Here is a 25,959-nt window from a genome sequence, read left to right as displayed (position 1 = left end):
TCAGGCATTGTCTGCCTTTCTCCATATAGCCTATTTTTTTAACTGAATGAACCAAAACATTCAGCATCTTTGAGCACTGGGGAGAATTCAGATCACTGTCATCTATTTTCATCATTACTGAAAGAAATCTGTAACAGGACCAGAGCTCTTCATGGCTGGGTCAAGGTCATGATCTTATTGGTGGAACTGTCTTCCAAGAACACTCTGCAGAGTGGCACGAATATGCCCCCTTTCAAGAACTGAGAGACAAAAGACAGTAATAAAGGTGGGGGGCAGGACACAGATTAACTAAAGATGCCAATGTTGGGCATTTTTATTCTAATATCAAATGCTATTATCACAAGCTTACAAATGTCTCCATTAAATTCTAAATTGAAGTGATGTTAACTAAGGACAGGTACACAAGCTGGAATTGTAAGTACACCGAGAGGATTAACTTCAGTCCTACCCCTTTAGACCACCAATGATGAAAACCACTGAGTTTGACCTTAGGCCACAAAGCTCTAATGAAAGCTAAAGTCTGAAATGCATCTGAGTTTCTCACTCATCCCTTCATACAGCGTTGTTGTCTTCTCTTCATGTAAAAATAGTTTCCTAGCCAATTACCCATTTAAGACTTCCTACCCTTTTGTGTTCCACCCTCTGCCTCTGCTGAAATGTAATGAGTCAGTCTGCTTCGCTCAATGAAGAACCATGTCTCTCAAAGAAGCACCAAGTGGACAGCGTTTACACAGACATCAGGTGTAGGTGGGAAAAAGCTGTTTATGTGCAAATTGAGTACAGTGACTTTCAGGGTCAACCCTTCATACCCATCTAGAAAGCCAATACCATTTCTTAAAGATTAACAGGAGTAGCTCTGACATCTCACCTTGAAGTATTCAGCTTCACAGGCGGAATTTTCACCAATATGTGAGTCACACTCCTCACGCACGTTGGCAAATTCAATCCCATCCGAACAGTACTGCTTCTCCAGCTGGCTGCGGCAGCACTGTACCTGCGTCATGCTGACAAAAGGATGGAAGCAACGGAAGAAGAATGTCATATATAGGTCAAGAACAAATAATGCATGTTTTGACAATTAGCACTTGTACTAGTCTCATGGAAAGAGGTTCCTGTGGGCATATGTTTTAGTTATAGAGCAAAAATATTCTCTAGGAGTAGGCAGAATGTCCAGGTAATGTGTTTAATACAGTTTAACTGCCTACCTTGCAGTCTGTCCTAACAATTTTTTTAAGCAAATGGATAACTTCAGCCACATTTGCCACAGGGCTCAAGGTTTCCAGGACTTGCATTCTTGCATGTTTTGTGACAGCAGGTGGCTGAAAAGAGGATGGCGAGAACCAAATCGGTGCTCTAACTGATGGGAGGAAGAAGTCAGGCCCTGGACATTGTGAGAGCCTGCAAGCCCATGGTCAGTCTACCCTCACACCCGCTGCCTCTCACTCAAACAAACAGGTACAGCATGTCAAAGGAAGCTGGAGATACAGGGAGAAGTGAAGATACCAAGGAAAGCCACAGTGAGGAACAAAGTATTGAAGCAAGAGGCAAAGACGAAGGAGAGAAGAGTATTACAGGGCAAGAAGTTATTGTGAGGAGACAATAAACATCTGCAGGAAACTGAGCTTTGTTAGTTCCACTGCTCATAAAAGCATTCTATTTTTATCTCAGTTTCACTGAATAAAATGAAAACTCCTTCCTGTGGAAAAAAAAAAAATGTGCGAGGAGGCTTTAAACTCTAAGCTCTCCCACTCTACTCTGCACTGGTGCAGCCTCACCTGTTCTGGGCACCACAAGACAGAAAAGACATAAAGCTACTAGAGAGTGTCCGGAAGAGGGATACGAAGTTGGTGAAGGTTTTGGAGAGGAAGCCATATGAGGAGCAGCTAAAGTCACTGGGTTGGTTCAGCCTTGAGAAGAGGAGACTGAGGGGAAACCTCATGGCAGCTACAGCTTCCTCACAAGGGGAGGAGGGGCAGGCGCTGAGCTCTTCTCTCTGGTGACCAGTGACAGAACCGAGGGAATGGCAGGAAGATGTGCCAGGGGAGGTTTAGGTTGGACATTAGGAAAAGATTCTTCACCCAGAGGGTGGTGGTGCACTGGAACAGGCTCCCCAGGGAGGTGTCACAGCCCCAAGCCTGACAGTGTTCAAGAAGTGATTGGACAATGCACTCAGACACATGGTGTGAATGTTGGGGCTGTCATATGCAGAGACAGGAGTTGGACTCGATGATCCTTGCAGGTCCCTTCCTATTCAGGACATTCTATGATTTAAATTCATCCACTCCTGTTACTACTGCTACTTGAATGCAAAGCCCATGGAAGGAGATACCTTCCCTCTCTCCGCTCCATTTTTATGTGTAACTCAGCTTTGTCGGGTGGCATTGTGGCTGAAACTTGCAGTTTAAAACTCTTCCACCGCTACCTACTGTAATAGACACTGAGAAACAGCAAAAAAAAAAAGTTAAAGAAGAGTAACAAATGAGATTATACATACAAGGATATAAACATACTCATGTGTTTTGTGATAACGCAATTTCACTAAGAATAACGTTACTTGAGTTGCTAGGGGAAAGTAAACTATCCCAAAGGCAATCCAAGCTGATAAATTCTATCTAGAGTACAACAGAGGCACCTAAAAGGCATGCCTTGATACATTAGAGACCTATAAGAATGACACAGAAAAACCCTATAAATGCACTTCCATACAGACCAACAACACTGGATGCATTTTCTTTGCTGTTAAGAGTATTCACCTATTTTTTTCCTCAACTCTAGTTATTTGAACTGATGAGTAAAATCTTTTCGAGTTACCTAGAGATAAACAAAATTATGTGAAGATATTGAGCAAACCAATGCCCTTTACTCTTAAAAATCCTTTATTTACATTGTTGAAGATTTTGGAAGTAAAAGGAAGAGAGGTGAATTAGTTGCACCACTGAACAACTGACTTCTGAGATAGTGGATTCTCAAGCATCACCTCTGGAGGAGCTTCCCTGTTCTCGATGACCATAAGATGATCTTTCAGTTCCCAAGTAGTGGGAAGGTGTCCCTCAGCTCTAAGGCCAGGCCACCCAGTCCAGCCACTAAAAGCAGGGGACATGCAGGTACCAGGTCAGATTCTGCCTCTCTGTGCATGTGGGTGAGGTGAGGTTGTTGAGCTACATTCCTGAAGATTCCCAATTATTATTTATTGGATTTTGTAACGGTCTGACTTTGCAGTTCTCACTTGGACAAAAACAGCTATGAGATTTCAATGCATAGGAAGAAAAACCAGGATAAGTTCATAAACACATTATTCAAAAATAGCCTCTAAAGTCATAGCAAGAAGTTAAGCCCAGGACAGCAACTTTATTCGGCAGAATATTTGAAGTTTTTGATGTTTGATTTAGTTCCAGTTTGGAAAACTGTAGCTTTTTTGTTGCTGAAATTCCCTCTGAAGCTGAATTTCCATTCCCTGCCCAGCTCTGGGGTGGTCTGACTGTCAGGACTTTGGAAGCCTGTAAAACCTAAACTTCAAGCCCAAGAGTGTGGGAGCTGAGCCTTTCCAGCTCCTTTAGCCCTCCAAGTCCTGTTGAGGAGCTAGATATGTTAGCCACAGACAGACAAACAAACAGCAGCAGTCTTTCAGTAGGTGTTTGATTTTCAGTGTAGCATTTTTTTCAAATACAAGTCAGCTCTTTGAAATCGCTGACAAATTGGCAATTTCAACCAAAACAAAAAGTTTCTTAAAATGTTTCCCACAGCTGTATTCATAAGTCATATGGCCCACCCCAGCTGTAACAAGGAATTAAACATCAGTTGAATACTAGATTAAAATACCATTTGTTCATTCTCAGAACAACAACAATAAAATCACACTTCATTGCCCAAATCCTCCATTGAAGTTGCAGTGGTAGCAAACATCATTTGAGACTGTAAACACTTGTGCGGCTCTCACGGAGGTAGAAAACCTTGAAAGATGTCAGGGAAAAATGCTAGAAAAATCTGTACAGCACTGGTCTTCTGGCTTCAATTTAGCCTGCCCAGCTCACCATCCTTTTTCTTTATACACCAGCCCCAACGCTGATGGTCACTAGAGCATATACCACCACAAGCTCTTTAGTCTCCAAGACTTGAGACTAAGAGTATCTCTCCCTGTCTTTGCTAAGTTGCATGTGTCTCCCTGGCTTAGACCCTAACATAATACATACCCACTTTATACCTCACAGCAGAGTAAAGGAGCCATCTCTAGTGGCTAACAGGACATCTAGATTTGTCTCTTTGCATAAAACCTTTCAACTCTTCCCGTGTAGCATTCCTATTAACTTCATGTCTATGGACACCTTAGAATATTGTCTCAAAAAAAATAGAAAATAGAGTATTTTCCTGAGTGTTTTTTGGTTTTAATTACTCCTAAAAATTAAAAATGCAAAAGGCTACTTCTTCCTTATCAGCCACATTCTGATTTTCAGTTAAAACAGTACAATAATACAAATGAAATCTTAAAACACTAAATACAAAATCTCTAGGAGCATGAGGCCTCATAGCTGGCATTCACTCAGGATATTTCAGGTAAAATCATGCATTTTCTGGTCTCTGAAAGATAAATTTTATCCATGGGTCACTAGTAAACAGAAATCACTCAGACATTTTAAAAAATCCTTATTCTTTGTTGCAGATGCTGATCTAAAATGGAAGTTATTTCATTACTGGATATTTTAATTATAAATCAAGTTAAGAAATCATGGTTTATATTCTCACTTTTACTTTCTGCTAAAATTCAACCAGTGTTACAGATTTTCACAGAATAATTTTCCAGACTGAAAGCTACATGTCCATTTACCTCCACAGTCCTTCCACAATATTCTCCTTCCCAGAGGATGCACTCCTAAACCAGCACAGATTTTGTAATTGCCTGGTTTTCCTTTCATTTCTTTCCATAAAAGCATTAAAATTTAGCTTTGCTCTGAAAACAATGTCTTTGTTGTCAGCCTAATTTAATTACCCTCTGCCTCCCTCCTTCTACTTTAAACTATGTCAGTGCTATTCATGTGTCCAAAAAAAAAAGAAAAAAATTATTCCACTCCAGAACTGTTTCGCAAAAACAAGCAGGGTCTTCCACCCTTAGTCCTTTTGGTTTGCAGTTTAACATCCAAGAGAAATGAACTTAGGAAAATCAAGAGCAAGATCTAGTATTATGGGTGACACAATATGGCAAATGAAAATAATAAAGAGTGCCTCAACAATGAAAATACATGTATTTGAACATGTGTTATAAATTAGCAAGGGACTCAAGTAAAAATACCTGAATCAACAAACCTCAAAATTAATCAGCTGTAATCTGTAAACAACTTGCATTTAATTAATAAAAGTGTTCTTGAAGGTAAAGGGTAAAACTATATTGATATTATATATTATGTAGAAAAACAACACTAATAATATTGTGGCCAAGAAAGGACTGAGTTTGACATTATTCGCAAAGTGAAGTAAGCAAGTTATCCTAAACAAGTGGCAATAAAAACCTGACATCATAGCAGACTTTTCTACTCTTTGACCGAGAAGCCAAAAATCTTAGCAACTGTGAGGTACATTTGGCAGTCTACAGAGAGCAGATAATAATTAATAAAGACAATTTCTCCAAAAATAGCTTTAAACAGCTTTTTCAGACATACAACTGTCACAACTTCGATGTCCAAAACCTCAGTCTCTTCCACACTTACAATGGCATAAACCAATAAACATCTATCCACAGTTAAGCATCTGGTGCCTATCACTCCAAACACTCTTATTATTTCCTTGTGTTCCACATCTGAACCTGTCTCTAAGTACTGCCACTTGTCTCTACTTGGAAACACAGGTCACCTTTTTGTTCTGTTTTTGCAAAGCACCTAGCAGAGTGTTCCGTAGCTTCTTCTTTTATGCATTTTTGCAACACTAATAATGATGTCATTTCAAATACAACTCCAAAGACTTTACATGGTGCTAAAGGCATGCAACTCACATATGGAGATAAGATGTTTCTTGCCCAGGAACTAAGTTCACTTGCTAAGAGCTCTGGACAGGGAAAACTCTTCATTTTGAGAGGAATAAGATTTATTGGACAGGTTGAGTTCCAAAAATCAATGGCAGCTGTTTCCAGCTGCTGTGAGTTTAACTGCATCATAAGAAAATGGATGACTGGGCAAAAAGCTGCTGTTCTGACAGCCAAAGATATCATTCATTAAAACTCTGCACTCATATTTACTGAGTCATGAAGACGCAGAGAAAACTACTGTCATTTTCCAGAGTGACAATACAATGAGGTATACTCATTTGTGGGACAAGCAACCACAATAAGAGATTGCAGATGTGACTGGACATTGAGCCAGGAGCCTTGTTTCAACTTAAATGCAACTGAGGAACTGTAGCCAGATGGATCTTATGAATTTGTGTGAGCTTCAGATAGTGGGCTGGCTCACCTATGGTGGAGGACAAGAAACTGAGCACATCTACAGTTTTAATTGTACCATATTCAGCATGTGATGCTCACACAGATAGCAAGCCCTTCAAGAACCACAAGAAACTTTGGGGGAAGGATCCTAAAAATATGTCGAAACTCAGAACTGTCAGCTTGTTTCTAGGATGCAAGGCAGATAGGAGAACACCAGTGCTCGTGTGGAAACCTTTCTTGATTACTATGAATGTGCTTGGAATGGTTGGGAAAAGGCCAAGGAGGTGCAATTCTGATTCAATAAGGCACTTGAGTTCTCCTCACATGAACAAAAGAAAAGCAAAAGAATCTCTAGCAGCAGACTTGTTTTCAGGGAAGGACTGAATCTGTTCTTACTATTCAAAGCAGAGGATTCAAAACCAGCATGTAAATTGTTGTAAAGTATGTCAGGGAAAGTGCTCATATCCAGTCTGTTCTGTGTTGCATGGTCTTTGCAATGCAACTGTGCAAAGCCATTTTGATTTCAGTAACTTCATTGAATCTGCTAACTTCACCATGTATTTTTCCCTTGCATTCAACTTGTAACCTTGCAAACCCAAGCTGAAATAGGCAGGGCAAACAGGGCTCCCTCTGGCGTGAAGTAGCATGGGTTTGTACACCCAAGAGGCCATGCTTTTTTAGAGCGCTCAAAAGTTAGATGATCTACACTGTCCAAACTGTTCTGCACTAGACAGTAAAAAGATCCCAGCCGGGTTTTAAGCCATGGCATGGCATGTAGGTGTCTAAATAGGAAGCAAGTTCTTTTGAAAATCTGTAACCAATAAGGCATCCTGTGCCATATTCCCACCTGCCTAGACCTCAGCAAGTGCAATGAGGCTGGTTTTGGTTTTGCTTACATTGCTGTGCAGTAGCAATAAACATACAAAAATCAGTGTCATCACCCTCACATGCTTGAGAAGGGAATCATGATCCCTCACTGTTCATTCTGGCTCGAGTTACACCAGCAGTTAGGAGTAGAATTTGGCCCTTACTTTTGTGTCTGAAATTGCATCATAAAGTGGTTTTGCATCATAAAGTGATTTTTCTCTACCTCTCCCAGGTTTGTAATCATAGTGGGAGTGAGATAATATTGCTATTAAAGAAAGTAGTCGAAGGTGTCATTTCTATAGTGAAGCCAAGCTTCAGGGGGAGCAATGTTTATTTACTGTACAGTCAGGAATAAATGCAACTGAACCGAATTTACCCACTTTTTTATCATGAGTAAGTGCTCATGACTCTCACAGAGTATATCCATTCGCTCATTTTGGATTTACCATTACATCACTATAATTTTCTTTACTACATATCAGTTATGCACAAAAACTAGATGAAGTATTAGTAAGCTTTTTTCAGTCCCTATGAAGTCCTAAAGACTCTAAAATGGCAACCTTTAAAAGAATAAACTACATTTGCAGCAGAAATGCAACTCACATTTATCAAATTATTATTAAATCATCAAGATTCTGACTCCCAGATTGTTCAATAAACTCAATTTCCTGTTTTTTCCTGCCTCTGTTCTGTATGTAACTCTTCTGACTCTTCAAGTATTTCCTAAATTGGGATTTAAGTCCTATCTGTCAATTCTTCTGTGTAAGAGACTGCTTTCTATGCCAATATAAATGCAAAAGCCAGAAAACATGGACAGACTTGCCTGCAAGACACATTCTTTCCATAATAAAGATCAATCCAACACTTCTACAATTACCAAGGTTAAATCACTTTGCAATCCATTTAAAAAGATGGAGGGGAACAAGGCCATATGTTTTAAATATCAAGTGTTCTGTGAAACTGTCCTTCAAATTACCTATCGCAAATTGTTAGCTACACAAATGAAATGTAACAAGTGCATTTAACGACAAAAATAATGCAAATTATCATTGACATAAAAAATACAAATACCTCAACCATATAAGAGATTCATTATAACCAAAATATTACTCTGCAAATAATTTTAACATTTAACTTCATTATTTCATTTGCTAGATTACATAATAGAAATTACCACCTTATTAATAGTCAGTAGAATTAAGAAATCTATTTATTAACTGAAAGTTACTATTTTCCATGATCGAATACTTTTGACAGAAGTCAAACAATCTATGTAACTAGGAAGCTCCTTGACTTAACGTTTAAGTTCCTCCATTCAGCAATTCAGCTGACAACTGTGGGGTAATTAGTTGTGTGGCACCACACAGGAGAAAGAGTTTTAAAAGGCTGTCTTACATATGTATGCAATATGTATACATATGTACATATGCAATCTATAGTTTATTACGTACAGAATCTGTTGTGTTTCTTAATAAACTCCTGCCCAAGAATTTGGACCATCATTGGGCCACATTCACGATCAGGAGAAAATGAAGAAGTTTTGCTGACATTAGGGGAGCCATAGTGAGATGTATTGACTGTAGGCAGAGTCCAAGCCCTGTGAGTAGAGTACAGTGGAAAAGCTTCTGTCTAAGAGGCAGTACATGTCAAACAGATTAGGGTTGGGTGAATCTACACTAGAGGAATGGCAAAAGTATAAATGATGTAATGACAGAAAAGTAAGTACTCAGCAGGTGCTCCCCAAGGCTAAATGTGGACTTGAAAAACTTGGATTCAAGAGCTGCATGCTTTGTCTTCCAAATCAGCTTTCATACCTGCCATTGCCATGGTTTTACATGAAAAACTATAGGTTTAATATATAATACATAACTACATACCTGCATTCTCTGGACTCGGATATTAACGGTAGAGACGTACATATTCTGTTTTTATTTGCCCATTCAATACCCTTGTCACAGCATTCTTCCACTGAAAGATCTGCAGAAATTAGGAAAGAAAAACACAACAATATATTTAATGCAACCTTAGTAAATAGTATTGCAATAAATAAATAAATAAATAAATAAATAAATAAATAAACAAACAGAAAGCCTGTTCATTTTCCCCTCCTTGATCTACACACAGAATGGTGCACCCATCCAAAAGAGCAGCCATGGCCTAACGAAGCATCCGTCAGCACCTTGCAATGAGACATTCCTGCCTTGGTGAAGCAAACTGCAGTTTCCCATAACCTTCCACACAGAGACACGGCCTAGCGATTGATACACCAGCACAAAACAGTTCAGATACGTAGAGTCCTGCACAATAAAAGGATCTGTCATATTACACTCCTTTATTATCAAAAGCAACAGCAGCAATAACTAAGCTTTTGAAGTCCTGAAGAATACAGGATAAATCAATTAGCTGTCTGCTACAAAAGACAAATTAACCTCATTACAAGTTAATTTGCAGAACTATTTTTTTCCTGAGGTTATTATTCTTATTATCCAATTAATCTGTTTTACTCAAAAGTATGTCTGTAAATGCAGAAGTATTGGACAAAGAGACAGAAAGCTATATGGTATTTTGAACACAACATATGAAAGAAAAATTAATATCGATGCCAACTTATACAAAGGGAAAACCACACTGAAAGTAATTATTTGTGCAGAGTATGATTTTTGCAAAAGTCTCTAATTTAGCAAAACTAAACACTGTTAATGAACTGACAAGCACTACAGGTTTGCTTCATATTCCAAGTGCAAAAGTTCACTGCACAGCAGGTGTATCAGAACTTGGAATAAAACATGAGTCACATTTTCCTATTAATTATCTTGCAATCTGGACACAGAACAGCTCCTTGTATAACAAATACGCAATCTGTGTAAAAAAATAATTTAAAAAAATCTGATTATCAAGAGAGACAGCTTTCAAATGTTTTCTTTTTGTTTCATAAGTTTTTTGATGGATGGCCCTGACAGGCTGCACCCATGAGTGCAGAGGGAGCTGACTGATGTCACTGCCAGGCTACTCAAATATCTTCAAGAGGTCATGGTGAATGACAGAAGTTCCTGAAGAATGGAAATTAACAAATGCCTCCCTGTCTTGAAGAAGGACAAAAGTGATCTGCAAAACTACAGGCTGGTCAACCTCTTCTCTCTCTCTGGGAATGTGATGGAGAAAATCCTCCTGGAAACAAAGTCAAAAAACATGAAGGACAAGAAGGTGATCAGGAGAAGTCACCTTGGATTTATGAAGGAGATATCATGTTTAACTAACCTCATAGCCTTCTAGAATGAGGTGTCTACCTTAGCGGATGGGGGCAAAAACAGTGGATATTGTCTACCTTGACATCAGTATGACTTCAAACACTATCTTCTATAACATTGCCATTGAGAAGCTGACAATGTACAGGTTAGGTAAGAGCACACTGTGAAGGAGTACACCTTCAACAAGTTTATAGACGATACAAATCTGGGAGGAGTGGCTGATGGCACCAGATGGTTGTGCTGCCATCCAGAGGGACCTCAAGAGGCTGGAGAAAAAGGCTGACAGGAACCTCAGGAAGTTCAGCAAAGGGAAATGCAACATCTTGCATCTGAGGAGGAATAAGCCCTATGCACCAGTACACACTGAGGGATTACCAACTGGAAAACAGCTCTGCAAAGAAGGACACAGGTGTCCTGGTGGACACCAAACTAATCATAAGCCAGCAAAGTACTTTTGCAGCAAAGGAGGCCAACACCATCTTGGGCTGCATTAGACAGAGTATTGGCAGCAGGTCAAGGGAGCTCAGCACTCTGATGAAGCCATATCTGCTCAGCACTGATGAAGCCATATCTGGAGTGCTGTGTCCAGTCTGGGCCCCCCAGTTCAAGAAAAATATGAACTTACTGTAGTGAGCCCAATGCAAGGCCATCAAGATAATTTATGCACTCAAGTATCTTTCATATGAGGAGAGACAGAGAGCTGGGACTGTTGAGCCTGGAGAAAAGAAGGAAGGCTCAGAGGGGAAATGATCGATGTTTATAAACAGCCAGCTGTCGATCAACACCCCCAGGTTCTTTTCCACTGGGCAGCTTTCCAGCCACCATATGAATATTCCGTCTGAACACAATAAGATGCTGCTTTAGTTTGAGAGTGTTCAAACATTGGATTATTTCAAGAGATCCCTTCCAACCTAAATGATTCTGTGACTGATTACTTCATGAAAAATAAATAAGACTCTTTCATCTGTAGGTTGCTGTGGTGCACAGAGGAAGGCAAATCTCATTTACATCTTTTTGATGGAGAAGCTAAAGCACAGAAGGACGAAACGACTTCCCCCAATTACACAGCAAGCTGGTGTCAGAACAGGGAGTGCACCGAGTCATTCCCAGACCATATCTCTCCATCGGATCATAAAATGCCTCACATGATTGTCTCATTCTTAGTTTTGCTCCAAGCGCATCTAAAGGGAGCAAAATTCGATAAGCAGCAGCCTTATATTCAAGACTACTCATCTTCACAGATGACTTCCTGCTGAGTCCAGTAAGGACAAGCATCTGTCACCTCTGGCTCACCCTATACCAGTTACAAAGCCATCGTTCCTCAGGTGCCCTGATGTATGGGGGTCACATCTGTCCAGGTCCTTCACTGACTTTGACGTACATCAGAGTTCACATGAGTACCTCAACTGGCAGATCTTCATATGTGGGAAAGCAAAAAGCATCTGAAAGGTAGAGAAGACAACCCCCTCCAGTAACTCAGTTGTTTGCAGGGAACAGCCTATATTCCTGATTAGTGATTATAATCCAACAATTCAAAGCAAAAAATAAAGGGTTAAATGAGATGTTAGGATGCATCAGTTGTCTTAAGGCAGGTACTCTTGAGGTAGTTATCAGTTCTACAGTGCAAAGCTCTGGAGTACTGAGCGTAATTCTGGCAACCCCTCTTCACGAAAGACTACATCAAAACGGAAAATGTGTGAAGAAAAGCTAGTAGGATGGTCAGGGGAAGCAAAGTGCTATTATATGAGGAGAGACCATTTTAAGCCTAGATAAGTAAAGCTTGTGAAAACATGTGGTTCCTGTCAACAAATATTACAGCAATAAACAATAATCAGAATTATGGGATCAAGTAAACCAAATATTTTTTAGTAAGAAAATCATTATGCTCATAAACAGAACTACATTAAATGTTAGTTTATAAGAGAGCTCTGTACTCTATGACCCAGGTCATCCTTCTAGTCTTACTTAAATACCCAAAATAATGGTCAAAATTCTGCCTTTATGAAGTCAAGACAATATTTCTCTTTAACTTCTCAGTGTGTCCTGAAGTCATGCCAGTATCCGAAAGCTAACTGTAGTTTATAATGCTACAGAGAAAAATCAGCCTTGTAAATAAATATCTGCCTGTGATGAAAGACACGAATTTGTGTCTGATCTCTTCTTTGGGAATAGGGATCCTGTCTGGTGCTCTCTGTCTGCCAGTGTCTTGCTAACAAACATTATATGCATCAAATTTCATACAATGTGTTACAAATAACTGTATTTTTAGTGCAGTTGTCTGCAATCAATCTTAACTGTGTTGAAAAATGATACACATTTAACTGAAGTGCAGAGCTGGCTGCAAGTTTTTGCAGGGCTTTGTACAAATGGGTCTTTAGCCAAGTTCCAGAAGGACAATCCCTGGCTCTGGACACCAGTTCTTCCCTCCCAGCTCTGGCAACACACCTCTACTCCAACCAAATATTAATAATTCACAAATTCAAAGCAGGCCAAGCTATGCAAACTTGTCTGTAGGAGTGCATCTAGACAAAGAAGGATTTCAGATAGTTTAGGGGAGAGCTGTGGTCCAGGCTCATTGTTTCAGTGACATCACAGTTCACATCCTCCAAAGATTCAGCCAAAGATCTCTTGAGAATAGAGGGAAGTGAAAAACAAGCAGTAAAAATAGGGCCCCACCCTCTAGGCCATTCTTCTAAAACATAACAATAAAACAGTGAAAAACATTTTCTCTAGCTTGGCTTTGCAATTTCCTTTTTAAAATGGTCATTTATGGACAAATCTCTACTCTTGCAAAATCTCAAAGTGTGTGTCTCACACCTTGGGTGTCAACTCCTGATTCCACTGGCATTGATTCTGACTATTTTGGCATTAAGAGCCATTACGAGCATTTAGAAACAGGACAGACTTATCGTCTTGTAACTGTATTTTTCCAGTGTTGTGGATTCAACTCTACATGTGCATATTCATGCGGCTCCCAGTTGGAAATCTTCAAGCAAACAGTTCATGCTGAGGCTGTTTGTGCCTCCTCACAACCTCTTCAGGGAACCATCAGCACGGGGGGCCATGGCCTCTCCTCAGTTTCTCCCAGGTCGAAGTTTGTAACGCAGGGTGTCTGAAGGGAAGCGGTAGTGGAAAGCAGATGGTAGAAACTGCTCTGATTACGACATCTCAAAGAATCGCACTTACTGTGCAGGAAGTGATGGTTCTTTTTTCTCTGAACGTGACCATGTGTCTTCTACTGCAAGTTGATGGGCTCATGGCACCCCCTCAGTGCTGGAGCACCAAAGATGATCGAAGAGGAATTACAGTCCTGCTCTCCTGAACCTGGTGCCTCCTCAGCTGTTTTGCCAATAATGTGTCATGCAAATCAGCCAGAGAAATCTCTGGCATCTGAGAGACAAAACACTTCTGGGAAAAGCTGATAATATTGTCTGTGTTCAGCTGAAACGTAGCCTTTTATTTGGAGGGAAAAACCCCATAGGAAAGTTGTAATTTGCAGCAATATACTGCCTGGCACTTTTTGTAAGTTTGTGAAGCAATTGTTCAGCTTTTTGGCATCACGAGACAGAAAAATATGAAGATAAACATCAGATCTGTTAAGATGGTAGCATGTTTACTTGACTTGCACTCAGATACAGTAATTTTGCATGATAATTGACTGAGAAAGTCCAAGTCAATTTTGGATAAAATCAAATGCAGCTTCATTACTACTTTGTCCCTGTAAAAAGGTATGTGCAGCAAGGCATTCAAAAGAACTGGAGTCGCCTTAGTATGGTAACAGTGTGGATGCCTGTCCTTACATTATGGTGGTATATGCAGTATTCTGAGAGAACTTTCAGAAGTCTCAGAAAGAGGACAGTAAAAAGACAGCTATAGCTCAGATCTCTAATTTTACAAAAGCTGTCATTAAGAAGACCTATCAGACGACAAGTGATTAAAGATCACACAAATTAAAATATTTTGTGTATGTGATGCATTCATGTGCTAGCTATGAACTATGTGTACATCGACAAAATGTGTATGAGCATATGGTTGTCTTAAAAAAAGGTAGTTTGCTAATCTTAACAGGATTGCCACATTGTGTGGGAGTTCAAAGCAAGAAATGTGGTTAAAGTCTATATAACCTTAGACTTCTATGATGTAATAATTGCTTATTCAGCTGCTACAGTGAATATTTTCTGCAAAATAAAGATAAGCTTAAGAATGTTACCCAAAGCATGATTCCTGGAATGTAAAACGCTGAATTGTTTCTGGGAATTGTGCAAAAATAAAATTAAAAAAAAAAAAAAAGCAGAAGTAAAAAGGACTGGATAATTTTCAAGCTAGATCAAAACCGGACAGATTTTTGAGTAGCAATCTACAATAGCAGCTATTCTGTACAGCTGATGATGATGGAAAGGCCTATGAACAATCCAGGTTTTGATAGCTGTTCATTACTCAGTGCTGATCCATGGAACACTTAGAAAGCAGATGATCGTATCAAACCAAAGTTACACCAAAGTCTAGGTGAGCTTATCAAGCTGGTGCTACTCTGTCTCCCCCAAAATAAGACCTATCCCGAAAATAAGCCCGAGCATGAAATTCAGGATTTTTGAGGATGCTTGAAATATAAGCCCTACTACAAAAATAAGCCCTAGTTACAGTTCACTAAAAAAAGTCAATTTAAATAGTGTACAGGCAGCCATACATGTAAAAAAGTACTTAGTTTTGGAGCAAAAATTAATATAAGAACCTGTCATATTTTCAGGAAAACAGGGTAGTAAAGCTTTCCAGTTCTTCAGTGCAATAAGTGATGTGACCATCAAATTCATCGGCTTCCCCGCCCACATAACCAGGTATGGATTTGGAAGTGAGTTCAGGTCAAGAGGTCGAAGTCACACCTCCTTATTAAGATGGTTTTAATCTTTTAAGCACACTAATTGAGTGATTTTGTAAAATGTGGTTTAGGTCTTGCCATTCACTCAATTTATTCTGTAAGAGACTCAGCACTATGGAATGTGAGAAAACAGAACATGATTATCACTCCTCAGCATATGCAGATACAGGCAGCAGATGGACTCTGTGAAAGCTCAGCACTAGTCCAACACGTTTCAGTAACAGAATGTCATCCAGAATTTTTGGAACTCATGATTACAACAGACATGGTCTAGGTTTCCAGTAAGAAAAATACTTTCAACTTTCACAGTGTACTTTTCTGATAAAACTTTTCTTGTCACGTCAAGAAAACTCTCTTACTAGTGATGCTCATCCATCTAACTGTCAGTTGAAAAAAAAAAAACAAAACAAACACAAAACCACAAGTCTACATATAGAATTTGACCCTGAAAATGACAGACTGGCCATCCATATTATTCGTAGTCACATTCTTTGTCTTCCAACCTCCCTTTACATCTGAATTCTCCTGACACAAAACTAGCGCAACTGCATAAACCTTTGGCCAAGGCTACACTGTGATACAGGTTCAGGGCAGACAAAGTGCGTTTGTCCTGGTCTGCTAAACCAAACCACTTGTTCTTGAAACAACGACACCTGGCTAATATCAGGTGGACAAGTCAGCTGCCTTTGCAGTCAAGTGCTGGCAGCTGGGATTTGTAGTCTTGTTTTTTTGGCTGTCCTTACAACAAACTGTGGAAATGCTATTTCTGGCAATGCAGATACAGTCTGTCTGGCTACTTAAGGCATCAGATAGACCCAGAGACAAGATGGAAGCCAGCTGACTTCAAAACTCCAACTGTTCCGGTGACAGAGCACTGGAACAGGCTGCCCAGGGAGGTTGTGGAGTCTCCTACTCTGGAGACATTCAAAACTGCCTGGATGCCTTCCTGTGTAACCTCATCCAGGTGTTCCTGCTCCAGCAGGGGGATTGGACTAGATGATCTTTTGAGGTCCTTTCCAATCCCTAACATTCTGTGATTCTGTGGTAATAGGGTAACAGGATAAACACAGCATTGTTGCATCTTGATCTTGTGTGTAAACCTAGGGATTAGTTACACAGAGTAGAGGAAAGGGCGAAGGATACCTGAAACTATGAAAAAGACATAAGGCAGAAAATCTGGCCTCAAGCTTCCCTGAAACAAATGCTTTGAATTGGAAGTAATGGAGCAATGCAGGAAAGCCTTACCCTTCTCCATCTGAGGCAACACGAGTATTTGCAAGATCTCTTCAGACTGGACTAGGAATGAAGATGCCCCTCCTATGTTTTTAGATGCAGAGAAAGGAATAAGGTGAACAGGAACCTTTATTTCTCTGCAGACACCTTCTTGTTTACCTCAAGACCATACATCAAATATGTCAATATACTGATGGGGTAAGATGAACAGACACAGTTGAGCTGCGGCATTAGTCACTTCAGACAGTAAGCTATTCTTAGTCCTTCTACTAGGTTGTTGTTACAGGTTCCCTTAAAGAATCTACCAGCTCGAACTTCCTAACAAACACATGAAATTTGGAGCCAGCGTGCCCTCTCCTGTAACCCCCACAACAGTACAAGCCAGGAGGCAGGTTCCAATGAATCTCTTGCAGCCTGCAAGGCTGTGTTCATCACCAGCTGTCCCTCTCCAGTACCACTCTAAGCTTCTCTTTGCCCTCAGAGAGGGTCTATCACAAAGGTGCTTTTCTGTCCCAAGTGCGGAAGTCATATTGGATCTTTATGGACTGACAGAAAATCACTCACAGTTCATGTGCTCCTAAGAAATACGATATTGTCCCTTAACAGGCTTAAAGGGTCTGAACTTTCACTTGTTGGATGAATTCTCACCTGAGTGTGATTATTTCAGGACAGCTGAAATCCCTAAAGAAATCCAGTTAGCACACTCACTAAAGGAGCAGCACTCTAAAGGAAATGTCTGGTATGTTACTGTGTTTTGTGGTTGGTTTTAAAACAGCCAACACTTTACTGGAAATTTTCTTAGGTCTGGAGAACACTCATTTATGGGGAATGTGGCTCTGGTAGCAACAGGAGTGGCCATCACACAATTAAGGGGATTTTTCAGATATGGCCAAACCTCATTTTACAAGGTGTCTGTTTGCAGTTAATAAAAGAAGCTCTTAAAATTGTTCATGGCAATAGCTGGTGATGATGTTTTTGGTGATATAGTCAGGCCTGAGGGAGGCAATGGTCTGCTGTAACATTGCATGCCTAATTTTCCAAAGTGGGGAAAGTAAGTGCTTTACTGTGTGGTGATTTTGTTTTGTTTGTTTGTTCTTTTCTAGGTGCCAATAAAAAACAACCAACCAACTAAACAACAACAGAACCAAAACAAACAAACAAACCCACAATTTCAAAAAAGGCAACTAGATACTAAAAATATAGGTAAGACTTCACCTATTGCAAGAAGACTCTAAAGCATCCTATCTACACATCAAAATAACACAGAAGATAAGGATTTAGGAGCCCCCAAGAAGTTGTCTTGTCCTACCTGCTACTCTTGGGCAGAACTGATAAAATTTGTTCAGTTCTAGGCAGATTTCTATTCAGCTGTTTAGCAACCTCTCTAGGCAATGTGCTCTTGTGCTTAAATGTCCCCAGTGAGCGAGAATTTTTAATAATGTATTACCTCACTGCCTGCTCCAGAATCACATTTATACTCATTCCTTTGTTGCTACCACTTCTACACAGGTTCTTACACACTTGAATAAATTAACTTCACTTTTTTAATCTTTCTGGATAGGTTGTTTTTTGGACTTATATGAGGAGGCTGGAGTTTGACAGATACTAAGACGAGAAGAATGAAGACGTCTCTTATGTTTTCTAGAAGACATGAAGAAATTGAGAGAAATGTAATACTGGAGACTACTGAGTCAGCACCATATAAACAGCTTAGTATAAGTAATGGCTGTCCTAGGCTATCCATTCTCACAAGAACATGAGTAAAAGAGGGTACATTCAGAGCTCTGATGGACACAGTTGACCTAAAGAACCCAGTCTCACCAAGATGATACAGATGGACCTACAAAAAAGACCCATTATTGGAAGAAGAACAGGAACTGCCCTTTCTGAAAAGCACATGCTAAATTTTTTTGTTCACTCTTCTCTGTATTAAAAAAAACCCATGCAAATAATGAAATTACTTCACAGTGTATTGATAGGCTGAAGTGGCACTCTTTCTTTCTCATTCAACAACAAATTCTTATCTTCTCTTGACTTCTCATTTCAAATCTTAAAAAATTGTGTGATTAGAAAGTTTTATATCAGATGTTACAATTAATCTATTGTTAGCCCTGTTCATTTTTACAAAGGGCACGACCCGAAATGTACTGTAGTACATTGCAGTCTTTAGACAAACCTTAAAGAGCCTTCGATCAAGCACAAAAATACGTCTACATTTAAATTAAATCAATTGAAATAGGAAGTATATGAGAGATTTTAGAAGTACTCAGTAATATGAGTATGGAATCTAGTCAGTGATAAGAGCTTCAGAGCTGGATAACTGTAGCATTTTGAATGGATATACCACTAGTAGCATTTGTACAGTATATCCTTCCAATGCTCAATAAATCCTAAAAAGCTGGATCCATATCCATATGGATATCCATATCTATATCCATACACTTACTGCAGCATTGATGTAAAATCTTTTTTTAGATATTGCTTTCTTCATTACTATGCTTAAGGTCTAAATCTGCGTTTTGATAGTACTGGACTCAAAAATGAACCCTTTAGCAGGGAACATCTCACAGGCTTGTGCAGCATGGGTCATTTGTGAGTGCTACCATAATCCAGAAAATAATGTATGTCCTATACTTATACGGCAAGTACTCAAAACTTTATCAGAGATGTCATTCAGCTTGCTTTGAATGAAAATTTAAAATTAACTTGATCAACTGGAAAGAATTTGGATGAGAAGTCCTGAGAATCTAGAAACTCAGTTTCTTTTCAAGATCCAACAGCACATACTTCAAATCCAAGGGGCAATTTCTCAAAACTTCTAAGAAGCCTAAAGTAGGTTATACAAAGTATAAAACAGAGACAAAGTACTCATGAGTGCTGGGGGAAAAAGTGCTACTTGTTTAAAGAAGTGAAGGCAAAAAGCTCCATCAACTGTGTCAGCCCAAGATGTGCCAATATATTCAGGAAAGCATCAGCACTGGAGATCGTGCTTTAGAACTGCTGTATCAACCCACCTTTTCCAGCACTGTCCCAGTACCGTGCCAGAGGTTATTTCGGGAGGACAAGAATTATCGCCTGGTCAGATAAACAGGCAGATTATTGTGGGAACTTTTCCCTATCTCCTCCAGTTACCAAGTACATTGCCTTTGTAGATACTACTTTTGTCAACTATTCCTTCTCCACTTACCTGATGTTACTCCGAGCATTCCTAAACTGATTTTTACTCACGAAATATTATGGCCAATAAATATTTATATTCTTCTAGGGCTTTTCACTGATCTGAACTGATCCTTCCCCTCCTTCATATTCGGTCTTTTTGCTTCTTGTGCCCTGTCCCACTGTTTTTCCTCTTGCTCCTGACAACTCCCTCACTGACTCTTCTGTGGACAACTTTTCTATTCTTTCTCTACCCTGCAGTCTTCTCCATCTTCTGCCTCCACTTCTACATTTTATCTTGGAGCAATGTTATCTACTGTCCTTGTTTAATCATATGTGATGACTTAGCTATTAAAATCTTAACACCTGACCCACTTCCTTCCATTGAACCTACACCAAAATACATGTGCCTGACATTTCCCAAGTGCTTTACAAAAATTTTTGCCTATTCTGGCTGAAATGATCTTCTTCTTTTTTTCTTCCTTAACTTTACTCATTTTTCTTATTCCCTGTCACTGTCAAACATCACTTTTTGCTACCTTTTTCACAAAAGCTTTCATTCATTTATCTCTTTCATACAAAACTCATTCTTACAAAGTCTATGCTACCATTAAAATTCTTGCCTGTGCTCTGATTTATTTAGTATTTGGATTTCGGTTCTGTCTTTCTTGACCATCTCTGTCTCATCTCCTTTCATTCCCTACAGATATTTAACTACTTCTAGTAAACCCATATTCTCTGTTTACTGAATTGATTTTGCCACCTACTTCTTTAGATATATACATAACTCACAAAAACAAACTTAAATTCTTTTATGGTCCCAGGTAACACTTTCTGTCAAGTCCAAGATGTTGAAGACTCATCTTTCATTTCAGAAAATGTTAATAAAAGTACTGTAGAACAAGTTGGTCTTAGCTAGTTATTAAAAACATGTGTAAAGTTGGTGCGAAACTTGCAGCATAGGCTAAAGTGCAACAGTAAATAAATAACTTTTGAAAATGCATTGACTTGCTATCAGATAATGCCTGAAATCTGACAGAATAGTATAAATATACTGCAGTAACTTGATAAGCTAGTTTATGGATTTTCATCTTGGATTTCACTAACATGTCTGCTTTCAATTACACAGATGAGAAACAGGAGTTTAACATCTTGCTCTTCCCTGATTGCAATAAAATGTCATGTCTGAAAATGGACTATTAAAAAGAAACTCAACTGAAAACTAATTTAGAGACAGCACTCATATTTTAGAACTGTATTTTTTGGTAGTATGTGATTTTGGGGGAGATTTTACATGTGATTGTGGGCAAGAAAGCACAGGTTTAGCCTTTTATAAGACCTACCTCCACCCATATACTTCTTATAAACTTACTGCTATAAAAGCACATGTAAAAATCATAATCCTAAAATAAAATTCATTCCACAAAGTCAGTGGAACACTTTTTCTATTACAAACTCTAAGCTCATCCTGAAAAGACATGTTTCCAGATGTTTAGTGAGTTAAACTGTCTGTGCCTGTAGCACCAAGACATGCCAAAGACACGGCTACAGGATGAACTATTCATACACTGACTGGACATAATGGTGTGAGTCATTCATCTTCTTCAGTAGATGGTAGTTTACATCATAAGCAAAAAAAAGCTTTAAAAAAATTCAATGCTTACAATAAAGCAAAGCTGCATTAAAAAATTTTCTAAGTTTATAAGACCTTTACTTTTGCAAAGAATGACATCTATGTTCACATGCACTGGGCAGCTCCAGTGAAGCCAGTTCTTTCTGTTTGTTTTTTTTTTCAGAATGCCATCTTTAATAGATACTGATGATTTGATGATTCATTGGTAAGGAAAAGCAATTAAGAAAGCCAATGGTAACAAGCTTAAGAGGAAACTGCCTTTTAGAAATACATGGGCTAGTAACATGGCAACTGTATCACTAAAGCACTCACACAGAGGAACACAGGCCCTGCCCCAAAGAGCCTGCACTTAAACAGCATCATCTCACAGGGTAGTTACTTCATTTGCCTGCAAAACACACCGATATGAAATTATGCAGAAAAAAATAATCTTTCTTACAGCAATTGCAATTATTAGTAATTATTTCACCTGAGCGAAGTCTACCCTTCAAAAGGTAGTGTCCTAAGCAAGGATCCTCATCTGCTTTAGGCATTTACATCTAATTTTATCCAAAGTATTGTTTTCAAAATTCTAAGGATGTAGAAATCCCATGTGAAATTAAAAGTGTGGAATTTATCACTTTTTTTAAATAAACACCTTATTTATCTTATTGCCAAATTTGGTTATACTTTGTGTTAACAAAAAACTTTGAAAACCTGAACTTGTATATCTAACTACTTCCCATTTTTCTAAAAAGTAGTCCAATAGTTAAGGTTAAATGTACACCAAGATTACAAAATTAAATTATTCAGTGTTTTACAATAATGTAGAATGGTTAAAATTACTACGTCCATTCACTGTGATACATTAAAGCTTCAGTTCTGCTGATGTACCCTGCTGTCTGAGAGAAAAGAGGAGCTGTCTTGGGGATTCTATTCTATTCTATTGCTTTTCTAACATTTATTCTGTCCCTCCTTTAAAAGGAGTGGCTAACTTCTCTATCAAAAGCAAATATTTTGAAGCATATCTGTGACAAGTGCTCTGCAACATGAAAATCTATGAGTCAAAATACTGTGGCAGTAACAAATAATTTACTTCCCTGGCTTTTGTTTGCCATTAATAGGCCCAGGCCAGAGACCATATGTTTGTAAATGTTTGCCTGGAGTACACCATAATCAAGCCTCAATTCCAAATGGCCCCCTTGGGGTCACTCTAATAGAAAAAGTCCCTTATCTGTTAGCTATGATAAATTCATTATCACCATACAAGAAGTAGTTTCTTTGTCACATCTTACCAGTTGTATTTGTGTTGGTTTATAACACTGAATTAAATAAAGTTAATATCCTCTTGTTATACAGTATTAACAGAATGGGGAAAAAATGCACAGTATGGAAAGGGAGTCTTGGCCCGCATCCAGATCTCTGCTTTCAAAACCAACCACATCACACAACATAATTTATAAATGTTTCATATTTTGTCTTCAAAGAGCCTGCATCCTTTGCTTCACTATTCCTCCTGTTCCCAGGAGATTTCAAGTAACTATTGATCCCGTTTCCCATTTGGGGGGGTTTAGGGGGAGCGTAATTTGGTCCCTCGCAGATCAGACCTGACACCAGTTTCAGTAGACATCACCTTCGCGGTGTGCACTTCAACCCAACGCCCGGCACCGGGCGCCTTTCGCTGCAGAGGGGCACCGTGCGACGGCGGGCGGCAGCACCAGGCGGCCCGACATGTCGCAATTCCCGGGACACCGGGCTGCAAAAGCCCCGGAGCCGCCTCCGGGGCCCGGCCGACTCTGCCGCCAGGAGTCCGGGGAGGCGCCCGGTCCCAGGAGCGGGGGACGCCGGGCGGACAGCGCAGCCTGACGCCGCGACCGAGCGACTCACCAGCTCCCAGCGGCAAAGTCCTCCCCGGAGGAGCCTCGTATCGACCCTCCGGAGCAGAGCCAGCCTGCTCGGGTGGCGGCGACCCGGGCGGGGTGAGCGGGAGCCGGCGGTGGCAGCGGGCAGCTGCGGCGGAGCCGATGCACGCCACGCCTTTCTGCTCGCTTGAACGTGGCAGCGGCGCTTTAAAGACTGCCCGGGACAGCCAGGGGCACAGGGGGGGACGCCAGGGGAAGCCCAGCCGTCCCGCTGCCCCATCCCCGTGAGTCCCGCTCCTGTCCCACAGCCGAGGGACCCCGCTTGCCGCCCGGAGCGCGGCAGCCCGCGCCCTCCGGCCTCGGGAAGGTGAGCGGGCATTGCCGGGGCAGCCAGCCCGGAGGGGCCACCGAGGCACCCCGCCGCAACCCACCAGGGTGCCCGGACCCTGCGTCGCCTGCCCCGGGAGCAGAGCTGGGCCCTGGGGCGCCGGCGAGGGGAGAGCGCGGCGCAGCCCGGCAGACGCCCCCGCTGATCGGCTCGGCGCCGCTCCCCGCACTTACCTTGGCCCCGGAGCGAAGGCACCAGCGCCAGGAGCAAGAGCAGCCGCAGTGGCCGGGCCCCGCCGAGGTTGTCCATCGGCCGCCCGCAGCTCCCCGCCGGCGGGAGCACTCGCACCGAGCGGGGGCTTGGCTCTCCTGCAGCGTCCGGTGGGCTCCCCCCTTGTTGCTTGCTGCTGCTTCTGATGTTATCCCAGCCGCCTGAGACCGGTTGGAAAAGAGCTCGCAGGAACCCCCCACTCAGTGGGCTTTACAAAGATTTAATTCACTGCCTCCCCGGTTAATTATACAGCCTGCAAGTGCTTAGCAGAACAGAGCCGCCACCGCAGCTCGGAGGCAGAGACCCTGTTGCTTCTGGTACCCCTACCTCTCTTCCCTCCACACCCACAAACGCTGTGAAAGTGACTCCCTTTAGCTCGGAAAACTTCACAGATACTCTGCGTGAACGTAGGGACTTGACTGACTCTGTGCAGCAGAAATGCAGCCGCTTCTCTCAGTGCCAAGTAGGAGAAAGCCACAAACAAAGGCAAAGCAAAGAAAAACAAAACGAAAGATACCACCTAGCAGAGAAAGAAAGGTTTACTCTCCGGAAGGGAGATTTTTCACCCTCCTTTGTGGTCTTTCTGTGGATTTTACACCAACACAACTTTTGTCAATAAAAAGGTTTTTTTTTAAAAGGAGATATATTCTAGAATCTTTCAATGAAATTTACTGCGCAGGGGGGAAGCCTTCTTTCCTTCCACTCTTCTTAAAAGTCAGGACCAGTATTTCAACCCAAATGAGGCAGTCAGCTCTGCTCTATCGGTCCCCCCCCCCCTTTTTTTTTTTTAAACCTCTTTATCTTATTTAAACAGGAACACAAACACTGGTAGTGGTCAAAGGGAGAGCTAGAGTTGAAAGCACCCAGTTGGCTATGCTGTTGGCCAAGATCTTCAAGATAATGTGGGGGATCGTATTTGCAGGCAAATGCGCATGGAAACAAATGGGGAGTTCATCACCTTTCTATACTTTGCCCTCAGCTTTGCTCAGAAAAACAGTCGGATGTTACTTTGTGTTTACTTAGTAGTTGTGCCACATGGACCCTGATTGGACTATTCCTCTTGCATCTACTCAGTAACTCAGGTTTTGAGTATCTCTCCTCAAAATGTCCAACTGGAAAAAGTATTTAAGGCAGTGAGAGTTGAAAGTGCGTATGTTTTGTTCTGCACTAGGTTAGTTGCTCTTTTCTTACACGAGAACACAAAAAGGGCTGTATGGCCAAGGGTCCAACTATCCCAATTGCTTGTCTTCAGCTACAACTGGAAGTGGTCACCAAAGGAAGAGCATGAACAAGGAAAACACATGTGATAATTCTTCCAACTACTCTTCCAGCTTCCAGCTGCTTTGAGTTTGGAGCATTTCCTCAGTGGAATGTGGTTTCTGTGCACTTAGTACCCCGCAGTGAATTTCTTTTCCAAGTATTTAACCTGCCTCCCCATGAGTTCTTGTAATCCTTTATCATCCAAAATATTCTTTGGCAACCGGTTTCAGGGATCTACCACTGACTCTGTGAAGATCTATTTCCTTTTGTTCCTTTTGAACCTTGCTCCACCAACCTTCTTGTGGTGCCTCCTAACTCTACTGCAGGAAGAGACATCAAAGAACTGACCCCTATCCACACTCTTAATGCCATTATCATATCCTGCCCAGGTCATCTTTTTTCAACTGCTGCTTCTTTTTTGTTTAGAGTTTCTGCTTTGTTGGTTTGGTTGGTTTTCTCAATTTTATTCGGAAAGGGCACCTAGAAAAGGGGAAGAAGGATAGAGGGCTGTCTTTATTTAGGGGTATTTACAAGGGTATTACAAGGATTTTACATTAGCTATAGTGGGACCTTGGCAGTGTTTCATCACAACCTACAAGCTACTGGTTTTCACCTTATCAGGCAGCTGCAGGGGGCAACTAACAAAGATCACACCTTGTCTAAAGTCTGTACCAGCTTAACTGAGCTGGTGGAATCCTCTCTATAGAAACCCTGGATTCAGTTCAATATTGGCTTATTTCCCTTTAATCCCTCTCCTAATTGATTAAAGGCGGGTAGAAAGAAGTTCACCAGTTTGACTAAAACGGTGTAAAGTCACACATAATAGCTTGTCCACACT

The 25,959-nt window shown here is 40.7% G+C and overlaps 1 protein-coding gene across 2 annotated transcripts in view; it reads right to left on the bottom strand.

Moving 5' to 3' along the window:
• Positions 1 to 24,337, bottom strand: part of FBLN1 (fibulin 1) — an 83,347-nt gene extending 59,010 nt beyond the window's left edge. The window contains exons 1-3 of one of the 2 annotated variants that reach the window (XM_065033215.1): positions 23,825 to 24,337; positions 9,154 to 9,253; positions 869 to 1,004 (exon numbers count right to left, since the gene is read on the bottom strand). In XM_065033215.1, the coding sequence (XP_064889287.1) occupies positions 869 to 1,004; positions 9,154 to 9,253; positions 23,825 to 23,900 (312 nt within the window). In that variant the 5' untranslated portion in view covers positions 23,901 to 24,337. The remainder of the gene's footprint in view (positions 1 to 868; positions 1,005 to 9,153; positions 9,254 to 23,824) is intronic. The other variant, XM_065033224.1, reaches the window with a different exon arrangement.
• Positions 24,338 to 25,959: the final 1,622 nt, after the last annotated feature.

This window comes from Columba livia, chromosome 1, assembly GCF_036013475.1.
Source record: "Columba livia isolate bColLiv1 breed racing homer chromosome 1, bColLiv1.pat.W.v2, whole genome shotgun sequence".
Taxonomy (NCBI): domain Eukaryota; kingdom Metazoa; phylum Chordata; class Aves; order Columbiformes; family Columbidae; genus Columba; species Columba livia.
This window is presented reverse-complemented; position numbering and strand designations above follow the sequence as displayed.